A 13,231-nucleotide genomic window follows, 5' to 3' on the forward strand; every position below is an offset into this window, starting at 1 on the left:
GATTATATACTTTGTCTTTGAGGCCTGAAAATCTATCTCCCAAAGTGGTCTACTCTATTGGTGATACTTTTATTTCGGTTTCTTGAGTGTTTTATTTCTAGAATAACCATTTGGTTTCTTTTCAGAATTTGTGTATCTTTATTGAAATAATCTTTCATTTCCTGTATTTTCTCTCTAATTTCACTTAATACATCTTCATTTAGGTCACAGAGCATTTTAACTATGAACTTCCTAAATTCTTCCTCTGATATTTCCTCCACTGTAGTGTCAATGGACTCAGTCGAAGCATTATGGGCTGTTTGGGATGGTTCATACTGTTTGTATGTCTACCCATCTATAGGTGTAGTTCTCACTTCTTTTAAGAGAGGGACTTCTTTGTGAGTTTCTTTATCTTAAAAGACCTGGGTTGGTAGAATATCCAGATATTGTTTTTTAAGTCCACATTTGATCTCTGCTGATCCCAATATCAGCACTACTTTCAGAGATGCCACTGAACCCTATTTACTATCATCACTTCTGAGCCAAGTCTTATGCTCCTCAACTTTATGAGCAACTAAAATTTGTGGCTGTTGTTTTCCATGGTTCTTCAAATCCAGGTGTAAACGTGGAATAAGTTTCTGGACTAGGTAAAAAAAAATAGTTATTAAGTTTAGTAAATATACTAGAGCCTTAAATGAGGGCTAAATAGGGGGAAAGAAGAAAGGTTGGGCAAAAATGGGTAGGGAAAAGAGAGAGTGAAAATAAGAAAGAAAGATAGAAAAGATATAAAAGCATAATTCAGGCCCATGTATAAAGGAGTAATAGATGGATGGTGTATATTTTTAGTAGCAAATAATGCCAGAGAATGAATAGGTCTAAGAGGAGCATTTATCAGCTAGAGCTAGGAAAACAAATATTGAAGATCAATTTCAATTAAATGCTTTATATCATTAGATGAAATACATCCAAATGGTTTGAAGGTACAATGTTGGTTATTGGGTAGGAACTATCATTCAAGTTAAGGAGTTGTATATGATCAAAGTTTGTGTTAGAGTTAATTTATAGTAAACCATGCCTAGGTGAAAAAAAAATCTTTTTGAATCTGGGTTTGGATTTCAGTGGGGTTTGGACATTTAGCAGATTACCATCATTCTTTGGCTATGGATCTGTCCTGATTACAGGGGCGTAGTAGTAAATTTGTAAGGTGCTGTGAACCTCCACAACTGATTCTGGTTTGTCAGCTCAGGGGCCTGACGCTGACTGCTTGGAGGGTGCAGTGTTGGATGTTGGTTGTTTCTATTGTGTGCAGGAGATCAGGATGCAGGTTCTGGAGTGTGCCTATGAGTACTGTGGCTCACTGTGTACCTGTTCCCCTCCATAGGATCCTTTTAATGGTGTTGAAGATCCTGGTGGTTGTCTGTGCATACACGACTATGAGTGCAGGAATTCTGTGGTTTGTGGTGCAGCTGTCTGGGTTTGGGAAGTGGACATGTTGATTTAAGGGGATGAATTTAAAGGGCTGAAGGTGCCATGAGATGACTGTGGATTCCAGCTCAGTTTCCTTTTCAGATTTGGTTTTAAGCTGGTTTTTCTGTTTTTAGGACTCTGTTTTTCCTGTCACACTTAAATTTTTGTCTGCCTTTCTACTTATTTTTAAGTGGGTAAGCTTAAGAGTTTTTCTGCTCCCACCTTTCTCCTTCACTCGCCCCTCCCCACTTCACCTACCTGATTCGATTTTAAGGTTAGGAGACTCTGCACTTATTTTCTACTCTGGTAACTAAGCTTTAAGTCTCTCCAGGTATCAGATTTTGCAATATTGCTTCTTAAAGTATTTATTTTGTCATGCGAATCTCACTTCTGCTTTTCCTTCACTGCCTCTTTCTGTGTTGAGAGGTGTTTGGGACTTTCTAGCTCCCTTCCACCATCTTCACCAGTCTAATCCAAGGATTCTTGCTCTGGGATTCACTTCAGTGTATTTTGGCTTCCAAATTATATTTGGTTACCTTAGTAGTTACTTCTCGTTCATGTAATGATTAAGTTATTTTTCTATAGCCTTTTTCTTCTCTCATCCTCTCCCTCACACTCTGTATTTTTTTCTTCCCCAGTATTTATTTCCAGACTCTGACATGTCCCTGTCTTTGAGGTATTAGAGATATAGTTGTGGACAAGAGGAACACAATGGAGAAAGTAAATCTTCCTTGTGTGAGTTGTGCAGGATCATGCAGATAAAGGGAGACAAAGGTGTCAAGTTTACGGTTGATTATTAGGTGTAGGTGGTGTGATAAGTAGACATTAGGAGCTTAGTGCAAAAATAAGCTATTTAGAATAGGGGGCTGGTGATGTGGGTCTTTGGTGGAGCACTTGACTATCAATTATGGGGCTCTGGGTTCAGTTCCCAGCATCACAAAACAAACCATCAAACAAAAACTGTAAGCCTGTGGTTCACCCTGTTATCTCCCTCCTTAGAGGCAATGAAGATAGTGGGTTCTACTGGCTGTTGTTTCCCATGGGCTTTCCTGATAGCCTCTCATGATTAGTGTATTTTTTTTTAATAACCTGGGATGCCACCTTTCACCACTTATTTTGGTTTGTTGATTGACTGTGTTTACTTTGGAACTAATTTTGTGTTCCTAGAAAGGCACTTTCTTTACTGTCTTATTTAGCTCCAAGCAGGTACTTCCCTGAGTTGCTTGCTTGGATTTCCAGGGGAAACATATAACGGCAGTTGTTGGCATCTTAGAATCATATAAACTAATTGACTCAAATAGTTTATTTTTGTGGCTCTTAGGATATTTTAAAATAACAGAAATGTAGAAAAATAGTCTGATTACTCAAATGATATGATTGATTATGTAATAATTAATGTCACTTTATCATTAATATAATTTTCTTCAATTTCTCATTTGCTTTCCTCTCCTCACATAATTGCAAAAGGAAATTAGTACATTTCCTTACCTTACCAATACCATTATCAATGATCAAACTGGAAAATGTCTCCATATCGTCACCTGTTTCAAGTCCATCTTTTTTGTGACAATCATTTATATTATTAAAAATACAGTAAACAATTGCTTTAGACCCATGATTGATGAAGATTTAATACAGATGATTTTTTTAAATTTCATGATTCTTATGGTTTTCTTGGTCTTAAATCTTTTTTGTTTAAAGGTAGTAAATAAACATGGATATAAAGGAAAGATGAAAAATAGGACAGACATTTATTTGACATTCAATACCTTGTTGACTTTCTTTCTTTGTAAATTATTCTCTGTTCAGTACTGACTAGCTAGTCAAAATCTGAATCCCATAAGACATTATGTTATTGGTCATAATATCTTACTTAAAGTAGAGGAAAAATTCAAGAAAAGTCTCCTTTGGGAAAGGTTTCCTAAAATGCCCAGCAATTACATTTTAGTAGCATCAAGTCCATATTTATATTCAAGTCTTTTTTTAGTTTACAATAGTTATACAGAATAATAGATTTCATATTGGCGTATTTGTACATGCATATAATATTTTGGTCAAGGTACCTAAATGTCTTTTATACTTCATTGGTTAATAGAAGCCAATCAGGGCCATGGGTAGCATTTAATTATGATCTGTTTGTAGATTTCAAATTCCAGATCTGTTTCCTACTTTTTACCTCCCCCAAATCTTCTTTCTCCCTTACCACACATTTATTTGTTGTAAAGATTGGGCCAGTTGTCCTGTGGATTATCCGCTTACCTGGATTTTTCTGAAAAGATGAATCAGGTGTACCGAGGTAAGTTAGGTATACAAAGCATAATTTTGGGAAAAATATTAAACTGAAAAGATGCTAAAATGGTATGGTAAAAAACATACCTTCCTGGCCCCAAGTTGACTCTCTGTTTATTGGTCCACTTGGGATCATTTTGTGGAGGTGGTGTGTCAGAGGGAGGTGGTTAGAACACACTGAAAGATCACTACAGGCAGTTTCCTTTTCCTCTCCTATCTTAATAGGGATTTCCTTATGTCAGAATGGTATTCTTTAGTGTTGTAACTTATTATCGTAAAACTAAATATTTGACTTGGTTAGGAACATAAAGGACTATTAAAAGCCTGAGCTTCATATCAGGTGCAGTCACTTGGCAGCTCTGCACTGGGGCTCAGCTTATGCATGTGGTGAATGAGAGACCTTCTCCTTTTCCCAGGTATCATTTCCATGATGTACAAAATAATGAGCATAATGAGATAACATGTCTCTTTGAAGAATGGTACAGATAAATTCACCAAATGACAGTGACTACACTCATTCATGTGGATGATGATAATAATTTGTGTTTCAGGTGAAATCTAAAGGAGAAAGAAAAATGGTTAGTATAGGAATGGAGCTGATCCTTGATCCTTCCATCTTGTTCCTGGATGAGCCCACAACTGGTTTAGACTGGAACACAGCATATAAGATCATTAAACTCCTGAAAAGGTAAATGCTATGGCAACATTGTTTTTTCATTTATTTACTCTCTGTTCATTGCTATGTACCTGGTATTCTTAGTGCAGAGGATCCAGAATGTTAAAAAAAATGTTTCTCTTGGTTAGTGTGATACAGTCAATAAATAATAAATGGTTCAAGAAAGATGAAACGAGAGCATAGGGAAGGAAGTTCATGTGAAGTTGGGAAGCTTTTAAAATAGCAGGAGGGTCAGGGAAGACAACAAGCATGGGACACAGGAGCTGAGAAAGAGAAAGAGAGAGAGAGAGAGACAGAGTCAGAGAGACAGAGAAAGTGAGATATGCTATGAATTTAGCAGAGAGTTCTAGTTGGAAGAAGCAACCAGTTGCCCTGAGGCAGAGCATGTTGATGTGTGTGGAACATGACAGAGGCCAGGACAGACCTTGATACTAAGAATAGTGGAGGTTGGCTGGGGGCTTAACAAAAAAAAAATAATAATAATTTTCTTATGGCTCTGGAGGCAGTAATTTGAGTTGATGCATCCTCAGGTTTGTTTCTTCCTTAGCCTCTCTCCTCGGCTTGTAGAAGGCCATCAACTCTGTTGTATGTTTTTGCCCTAATCTGCTCCTAATTGGACAGGCAGATGAGGACCCTCAAGGACCTCATTTAAATTTAAAGACCTTTTTGAAAGCACTATGTCCAATGTGGCCACATCCTGAGGCACTGGGGGATAGGATTTTAACATCTTAGTTTGGGGAGGACCCAGTTTAGCCCTTCACGGGTGGATTAGGACATGAGGTGGAGTGGATCTGGTTGCAGACTGCATTGTCCTCAGAGGCCATGTAAGAAGTATGGCTTTTCCTGTCACTAGGGGACATGAGGATGTTTTGAGAGTTCTAGAGCAGAACAAATGCTGTATACAAGACTGTGCTGTAGAGCAAGGGTGAGGGAGGACCCCATGAAGGACTCACTGAAAGATGAAGGAGTTTTGACTAGGAGGATCGTAGTGAGAAGTGGATGGTTTCTGGGTTTGTTTTCAAGGGAACTAAGAGGATCAGACCAGGACTGGACCTGGGATGGTAGGATCCATACAAACTGCTAAGATTTGGGGCCTGAAGAAGTGGAGGAATGAAATTTAAGAAATGATGTTTCCTTTTATCAAGATAGAAAAATGTTTGGAAATATTTATAGGAAAATTTTCAATAGCTCAGATTTAGACATCTCATCTTTAAAACTATAGAAACATATTTCCTACTGATAGAAAGGATCCAAGAACAAAACAAGTGAACTCTTCTCTCTTTGATTTCACTGCACCTACAGCCCCTCCTTCCCTTTTGATGCTCCCTACATAGTTTCTATCTGTCATCATGCCCGTTCACCCCAAATACTCCCTACTGCAGACTCCAGTCAGGGAGGCACATCATCATCTGCACACCCTAGACAATAAACATGACTTTCCCAGGATCCAATCCAGAGCTGCTCAAATTTCCCCAGTTATCCCTACTGTCTCTGTTTATATTCTGCCTCAGAATCCTCTCCAGAAACATACTTTTCCTGTCTTTTTACAACCTGGAGCAGTTCATTTGGTGACTCTCAGCTGCGTGCATCAGGTGAGAGTTATCAATGCAACATACCTGGGAATGCGCCCCCTATAGGTGGTAGCAGCTTCAGCCCTCTGATTGTGGTGGTGTCAGTCTCCATCATCTGATTGTGATGGTGTCTATTGGGCCTCTTTGCTCTGAAATTATAATTTTTACCCTGAGAAATGATTAGCATTTTGTGGTCTTATGCCTTGACTTGACCAGTAGAAACCTCTTCCATGTGGCTTTTGTGTTTTCACATGTCCAGTACGATTCTTTTACAGTACTTTACTTCATGGTCACAATGCTATTTATGGCTTATCATGTTCATCTCCTGAGTGAGCACTTTCTTCTAGCAGTCCTGGTTTATTCTGGTATAGTTAACACTTAGAGATCAATATCTGTTTGTTCAGTGTGCTCACTGATCCTAGAGTGGCATTGCTTCTAGGTCCATAGTAGACAGACCTAGGAAGTACATGTATAAATGTGTTTATGTCTATACCCACACATAATATTAATATACTTTCATGTTTTATTTGGAAATATATTAAATAACAATATGAGCCTTTGTATATGTGTATGAGTGTGTATGTATGTATGTATATATATATATATATAATTTTTATTTTTTCCTTGCTGGGGATCCTCACCTAAGGCTTTGTGCATACTATGCACCCACTGTATTAATGAACTACATCTAGACTTCATATCTATTTTTTTCTATAAAAATACATGCATAAACAAAGATCTATAACTATTATTGTTTATGTTAGTGTGTATATATTGAAAAGCCCATGAGTTCATAAAAATATTTGTGATTTCAATCTAACACCACTGTCTTATGTTTAGTCTTTGCCATTTTCATGTCTGTAAGTGACTTTGGACAGGGAGAGCTTGGGCTGCCATTATCTCAAAATATTTACTTACTTACTCAGGGAAGTACTTTAATTTTTACTGGAAACACTCTCCCAGTAGTTCTGGTCACTGCTTTTTGTCCACTATCCCTGGAAACTCCTCTGTTCCATCTTTTTCAGCTGCTAGACACACCATCATTGGGAATTTGGATATTCTATTTACATTACCTTCAGACTGGGTTATCACTCTCCTTTTTTTGTTTTTTACAAGGAGCCATTAGCTACTTTTAATCCACATCTTATTGAAATTATAGATTCTCATCTCATGTTTCTCTTTGAGGCAGAAGATCCTTGGATACATTGTTAGATACCCAAGGTCCTTATCAAATACTTGAATTAAAGTGATTCTTTTAAAATATTTTAAATAACAGTTTTGAATAGTGATTTTGGCCTTTGTGTCTTCTACTCATAAGTAATAATTTCTGTAAAAGATAGTTTAGCAGTGTTCCTAGCTTTGCATTAGATCAGAGCTTAGATCCCAACCTTTCCCCATTAGTAACTGTGAGCCCTTGGTCAGTTGCTTAACTTTTAAGCCTTACCTGTAAAAGGAGGAAAATAATAATATTAGACTTTCCTTTTAACAACATGTGTAAATGGAAATGAATTTCACTCTAACTCATTTAGCAAATATATCCTGAGTGCTTAGTAATAATATTAGAGTATCTGCAATGCTTATTAAGAATACAGATTTCCTATGCATACTCCCAGAGATTGTAATTCCCTGTCTGGGAAAACTATGTAGAAACCTGCATTTTCACTAAATTCTAGCCAATTCTGTACTTTGATGTACCAAAATTTAAGAATCTTTAGTCTTCTGAATAAAAGCATTGGCTTTAGCTTCCCCAATTCTCAAGTATATAATATAAGTTGAAATGAGAACTTTGTAAGAGAAAATCAAGTTGATCTGAGATAAAATGCTCTACTGGCAGGAATAAAGCATTTTACCAAGAAGTTTCCAGTTCAGATGTTTAATGATTCATTATTTTCCCTTTTAACTTAGCATTTCTGAGCAGGAAAGAACAATCATCTTCTCCATTCATCAGCCTGGGTACTCTATCTTCAACATATTTGACAGTCTCACCTTATTGGCCTCAGGAAAACTAATGTACCACGGTCCTGCACAGGAGGCTTTGGAGTACTTCAAATCAGCAGGTGTGTTTGACCTTTTCATGCACTAGATTTTTCATTCATAGACTCCTGAGGAGAGCAGAGGGGGCAGCAGGAGTACTACTTGATCTTTGCAGAGACCTAACTGGATTTTCACCACTCCAAAACATTTTTGATCAGTTTGGTGCCAGAATTTTTCTTCATTTTGCAGAACTTGCTTGTTGTTCAGGGTTCTCTCTTTCTCTTCTCCTATATGAGTATGCATGGTGTGTGTGTGTGTGTGTGTGTGTGTGTGTGTGTCTTGGGCCTTTGTCTGTTCTCTTCCCAGGTGTGGTATCCTTTCCCTGATAGTTTAGTAATTAACATGTTACATTTATAGCTAGTTATTCTGTTAGTTGAACACTTTTGAAAAGTCCCAAATCATTGCCTTTTCGACCATGCAACAATTTGTTGTTTTCCAGTGTTTCCCCTGACACGTGATCTTGCTCTGTTTCTCTGAGGGTTCATGAGATGCTGCTGCATTTTCTAGTAACATTAGATTGAAGATGTAAGTCTTGAGTGGTGTGACTATTAACTCAATGGAACAGCCTGCCCTGAATCTGACATTAATGGGCCAACATTTCCAGGCTCCTTGGTTCTTTCTATTTCAGATTAAATATTATGATTTCTTTAATGGATTTTCCATCTTCTTCTTTTTAGAAGTTTTTGGGTATTATTATAGATGTTTCTCCATGACCCTAAATCAAATTGTCAATATTATCTTTCTCAATTTGTTTTTATTAAATCTTTGTTGTTTAAAAATAATCAAACACATGTGAATCTGGGGAATCCAGGGAAGATGAACTAAAGAGTCAAGCATAGGTCAAGTTTAGATGATTGTGCCACAGGAAGTTGAGGTGACTGCTCAGGTGTGCTGTGCTGGTTATGTTCTCTTGATAGTGCTTCTCTGGGAATTTGTTGTCAATTTGGAATTATGTCAGCTTGAGTTGTGATTATTTGGATCTCTGGATTAAACAGGTTGCCAAGCAATCCTTGCTGATGTGCCTCCTGCCATTCCAGTATTCTCTAGGAGAACTCAGAGTATGCAATACACACAGAAACTTAGTGTTTTTTCCTGGACCTATATTTAGATTTTTGAAGGAGTATTGATAAGTACCAGAGCATATTGATAGCTCCTTGGGGATTTATGAGAAGTGAAGACTAATAATATAAGATGTTCTGAAGATTTCAAAATATTTTGAAATATGCTTTTTTTAAAACTTGGGGACTGAGTGATTGAAATATTGTGTGACTGAATAACTCCATCAGACTTATTGAGTTTTCTCTATTTTCCAAGGCCTAGGTTGAGTTCGTGGTGTGTCTTCTTTTCTAGGTTACAAAAGTGAGTGCTATATCACCCCTGAAGAATTCTTCCTGGATATCATTACTGGTATAATAAAGAGAGAGTCAGAAGACCATGAAGGTATGTAAAGATCTTACATTTACATATTTTTGCCAAATTGAGTTGGTAGAGATTTAGCAATGCAGTGGCTCATTAAAATGTGGGCTTGTGAATTTACACATTAGTGCACTGGCCAGAAAGATTTTTTTTGTTAGTGAGTAAGTGTATTTTTATTGACTTTACAAATTATCATTTCTTTTTGTACTCAAGTTTCAGATTTTAGGAGTTATACAAATAAGAGTTCACAGAAAAACTGGTGAAACCAGTAGTAATCTGTTATTAATGAGGTAGTAATCTGAGGCCTGTTATCCACTTTTATTCCAGCTAACAACACTGAAATGCCTTTAGAGAATGAAGAGTCAGTCATAGAATCATTAGCTGATTTTTATACAAAATCCACCATCTGTGGAGAAACAAAATCTGAACTAGAACGACTCTCAAAGGATCTGAACAAGAGGCGCTTATTCAGAGAGGAGATCACCTATGTTACCTGTTTTGGTCATCAGCTCATACACATCACCCAGCGTTCATTCCAAAACTTGGTGGGTCATCCCCGGCCCTGGATAGTTCAGGTAACTGACAGATTCTTCTAATTATGCTCTGAAATAATCATGTGAGAGCTATTTGTTCTGATATGAACTGCTCCAGGATTGTTTTATCTTCTACCCATCCTTCCATTTACTTGTCATTCCCACTTTATTAGAGATATAGTCAATTGAACCAGTGTTATGGTTTGGATATGAAGTGTCCCCAAAGACTCCTGTGTTGAAAGCCTAGTCCCCAATAATAGCCATTCAGAGGTGGGGCTCTTGGAAAGTGGTTGGATCATTTGACCGCATCAAAGGATTAATTGATTGAGTGGTGGATTATAGCTTGATAGGAAATTGGGAGGTGGAGAAACTGTAGGAGGTGAGGCCTAGTTGGAAGAAGTAAGTCACTGGGGTAAGGGGTGCCGTGGAACAGTTCATCTTCTCTCTGGCTGCTTCCTTGGCCTCTCTGCTTCCTGGCTGCCACGAGGTGAGCAGCTCTGCTTTATCATGCCCTCCTGCCATGATGTGCCACGTCACCTCAAGCCCAAAACTACTTAGCCAGCACACCATGGACTGAAACCTCTGAAATGTGAACCAAAAAAATCTTATCTCCTGTCAGGGTCTGTGTTTCTGTGACCAAAATACCAGAAAACAACTTCAGGAGAAAAGGTTATTTGAGGCTTATGGCTTCAAAAGTCTCAGTTCATGGACAACTGACTCCATTGTTCAGGGCCCAAGGTGACAGAGCACATGCCATGCTTAGGAAGCAGAGATGAGAGGGAGAAGGGGCTTCAGGAAGAACAACCCTGTCAGGGCATGCTCCCCAGTGACCCACCTCCTCCAGCCACACCCCATATGCCTACAGTTACTACTCAGACTTTCCATTCCAACTAGGATGGACTGATTAGGTTATAGCTCTCACAGTTCAATCATTTCACCTCTGAATATTCCAGCATTATCACAGAAGATTTTGGGGGATACCTCATATCCAAGTCATAACCTCCCCTTTAAGCTGATTTTCTTACGTATTTTATCATAGTGATAAAACATTGAATAGCACAACAGGTCAGACACAATTAAGTTTTTACTTGTGCAATGCTTTGTTAAGTGTTTTCCTGGACTATATAACTCAAAAGTTTTGATGATATAAACAAACTGTAATGGAAAATCTTCATCAAAATTTCATTTTTAAAAAAATGTTAAGTAAAGACAATATCAACTAAATATGGCATTTTTCTAGTAGCTGTCCACTATCATTTATTGATTCATTCCAAAAATTCAACCCAAGAGTCTGTGTTCCATTTTGAGACTCTACTACACTAGTGAATGAAATGGGTAAAAATAAAAACCTCCACTGACATAGATCTTAATTTCTATGAGGACAGAGGTATAATAGTTGAATACAGAAAATATGTAGCATGCCAGATGGTAGAAGGGACTAAGAAGGTTTAAGGAGAGAGAAGGTTTAAGGAGAGAGGGCAGAAAGTAGACCAATGAGTATTGGTTTGCCCTTGATATCAGGTGTTGAAGGAACCCAGTGTTATTGACTGGGTTAGTTTGTTTTGTGCACTGAGGGAAGAGCCTGAAGGCAGAATGCTGTTCTTTATAATTAACCCTCCTCATGAAGAGATTCTAATATTGGTATAGCAACAGATGTCTCAAAGAATGTGCAGTTTATGCACAGGAAGTAACCAGACCGAACAAGGCTAATCACTGTCCACTTAACTCCCTTAAATAAGATATGATGATGTGTTTTTCTTTTTTTACTGGTTCTGTGGTAGTGATTGATTATCACTCCTCTGGGCTTTTTGTTTCTCCCCAGTGCTGGGGACTGAACTTAGGGCCTCACACATGCTAAGCAATTGCTCTGCACCTGAGCTAAAAACCCCAGCCCATTTTTTTTAGTTATTCATAGCCCAATGCCACACAAAACACTAGTTCTCTCAGACCATTGGCCCATCATTTATAAGAAAACAATTTAGCTGGTTGTTTGGGGATTATTATTTTTATTATCAATCATTGAGTTTCTGTGGAGTATTTAGATGTGTCATGTTGTTGGCTCTAAATAACTGACTTCTCAGCATGAGCACCACACTTTTCATATTTAAGTACTGTTGCTTTCCAAGTGTGCCTGAGAGCCAGCATCCCCTTTCCAGTCATATTGTCCACGCTGCAAACATTTTTGATCCTGTGCTTTGGCATTTCTCTCAGAAAACAGGCACTCTGATTTCTTATCAAAAGTAACATATTATTCTTTAATAGTAGATCTAATGTCATTTGAAAAATTGTCAGGTGAGTTAGATCCATGAATCTAATTGCCCATTGTTCAACAGTGACATGATGTTTGTAATGAGTTGATTCTTTAGATTTATGCATTAGGTTTTTCTTTCTTGCCTCTACTACTGGTATGCAATGTCCAAGACACATAGTAGTTATGGGCAGGCATTATTAAAACATGGCTACTTGTAATACACCAGGATTGTGCGTGTTTGGGGTCTAGGCTTCCTTAAGGTGCAGACACTAGGCCAAGAGGCTCCAGGTTGCATGTTCAGCCTACTTGCCTCATCAGTGAACTCAGTTCCACAAAAGGAATTCCAGCAATGTTCAAAGAAGAAGCAATCTCTAAAATAAAAGTAGAACCCTGTAATTCCCTGCTTTCAGCAGGACAACTCTTGTCCAGGTTTGTAAATGTTGGCATATTAGCTGAGGAGCAAGCAAATACTTTCTGGTAAAGACTCAGAAGGTAAATATTTTGCACTTTGAGGGCCACATATAGCATTTTTCTCAAATATTCAAAATACTCAACCTTGCCACTTCAGTATAAATCTAGCCACAGCTAATATTTATTCAATAATTAACATGACAGTGTTTAAATAAAACTTAATTCATAGACACTGAATTATTAATTTCATAGATGTTCCATATTGAGAGAAATATTATTCTTGAGATTTTCCTCCCAATTATTGGAAAAAACATTTTTAGTTCACAGGCTAGGGCTATTTGTTCTATGGGCTATAATTTACTGACTCTTGACAAAGGGTTCTTATTCTTGTATTATGATTATTTCTCTAAGCTTTTGAAAATGGAGTTGCTAAAATGTATTACATCTTCCTGCTGATAATCCTGTATTTATTGCCTTACTACTGTCCTTTGTTTTGGACTAGTCATTTATTGACATGATTCAGACTCTCTTATCTCACCAGAAAACATATTGGAAAGATCTACAATGAATGGATTCTTTTAAAAAGAAGGTTTAGTGTTCATTT

The 13,231-nt window shown here is 37.6% G+C and overlaps 1 protein-coding gene across 1 annotated transcript in view; it reads left to right on the plus strand.

The window, feature by feature from the left end:
* LOC124101588 (broad substrate specificity ATP-binding cassette transporter ABCG2-like) overlaps positions 1 to 13,231 on the plus strand; it is a 42,081-nt gene that overhangs the window by 15,878 nt on the left and 12,972 nt on the right. The window contains exons 6-9 of the mRNA XM_046457646.1: positions 4,287 to 4,423; positions 7,888 to 8,039; positions 9,367 to 9,456; positions 9,760 to 10,007. Coding sequence (XP_046313602.1) covers positions 4,287 to 4,423; positions 7,888 to 8,039; positions 9,367 to 9,456; positions 9,760 to 10,007 — 627 coding nt within the window. The remainder of the gene's footprint in view (positions 1 to 4,286; positions 4,424 to 7,887; positions 8,040 to 9,366; positions 9,457 to 9,759; positions 10,008 to 13,231) is intronic.

Source organism: Marmota monax, unplaced genomic scaffold, assembly GCF_021218885.2.
Source record: "Marmota monax isolate L192 unplaced genomic scaffold, Marmota_monax_Labrador192_F-V1.1 WCK01_AAM20220418_F8-fsc00128, whole genome shotgun sequence".
NCBI classification, from domain to species: domain Eukaryota; kingdom Metazoa; phylum Chordata; class Mammalia; order Rodentia; family Sciuridae; genus Marmota; species Marmota monax.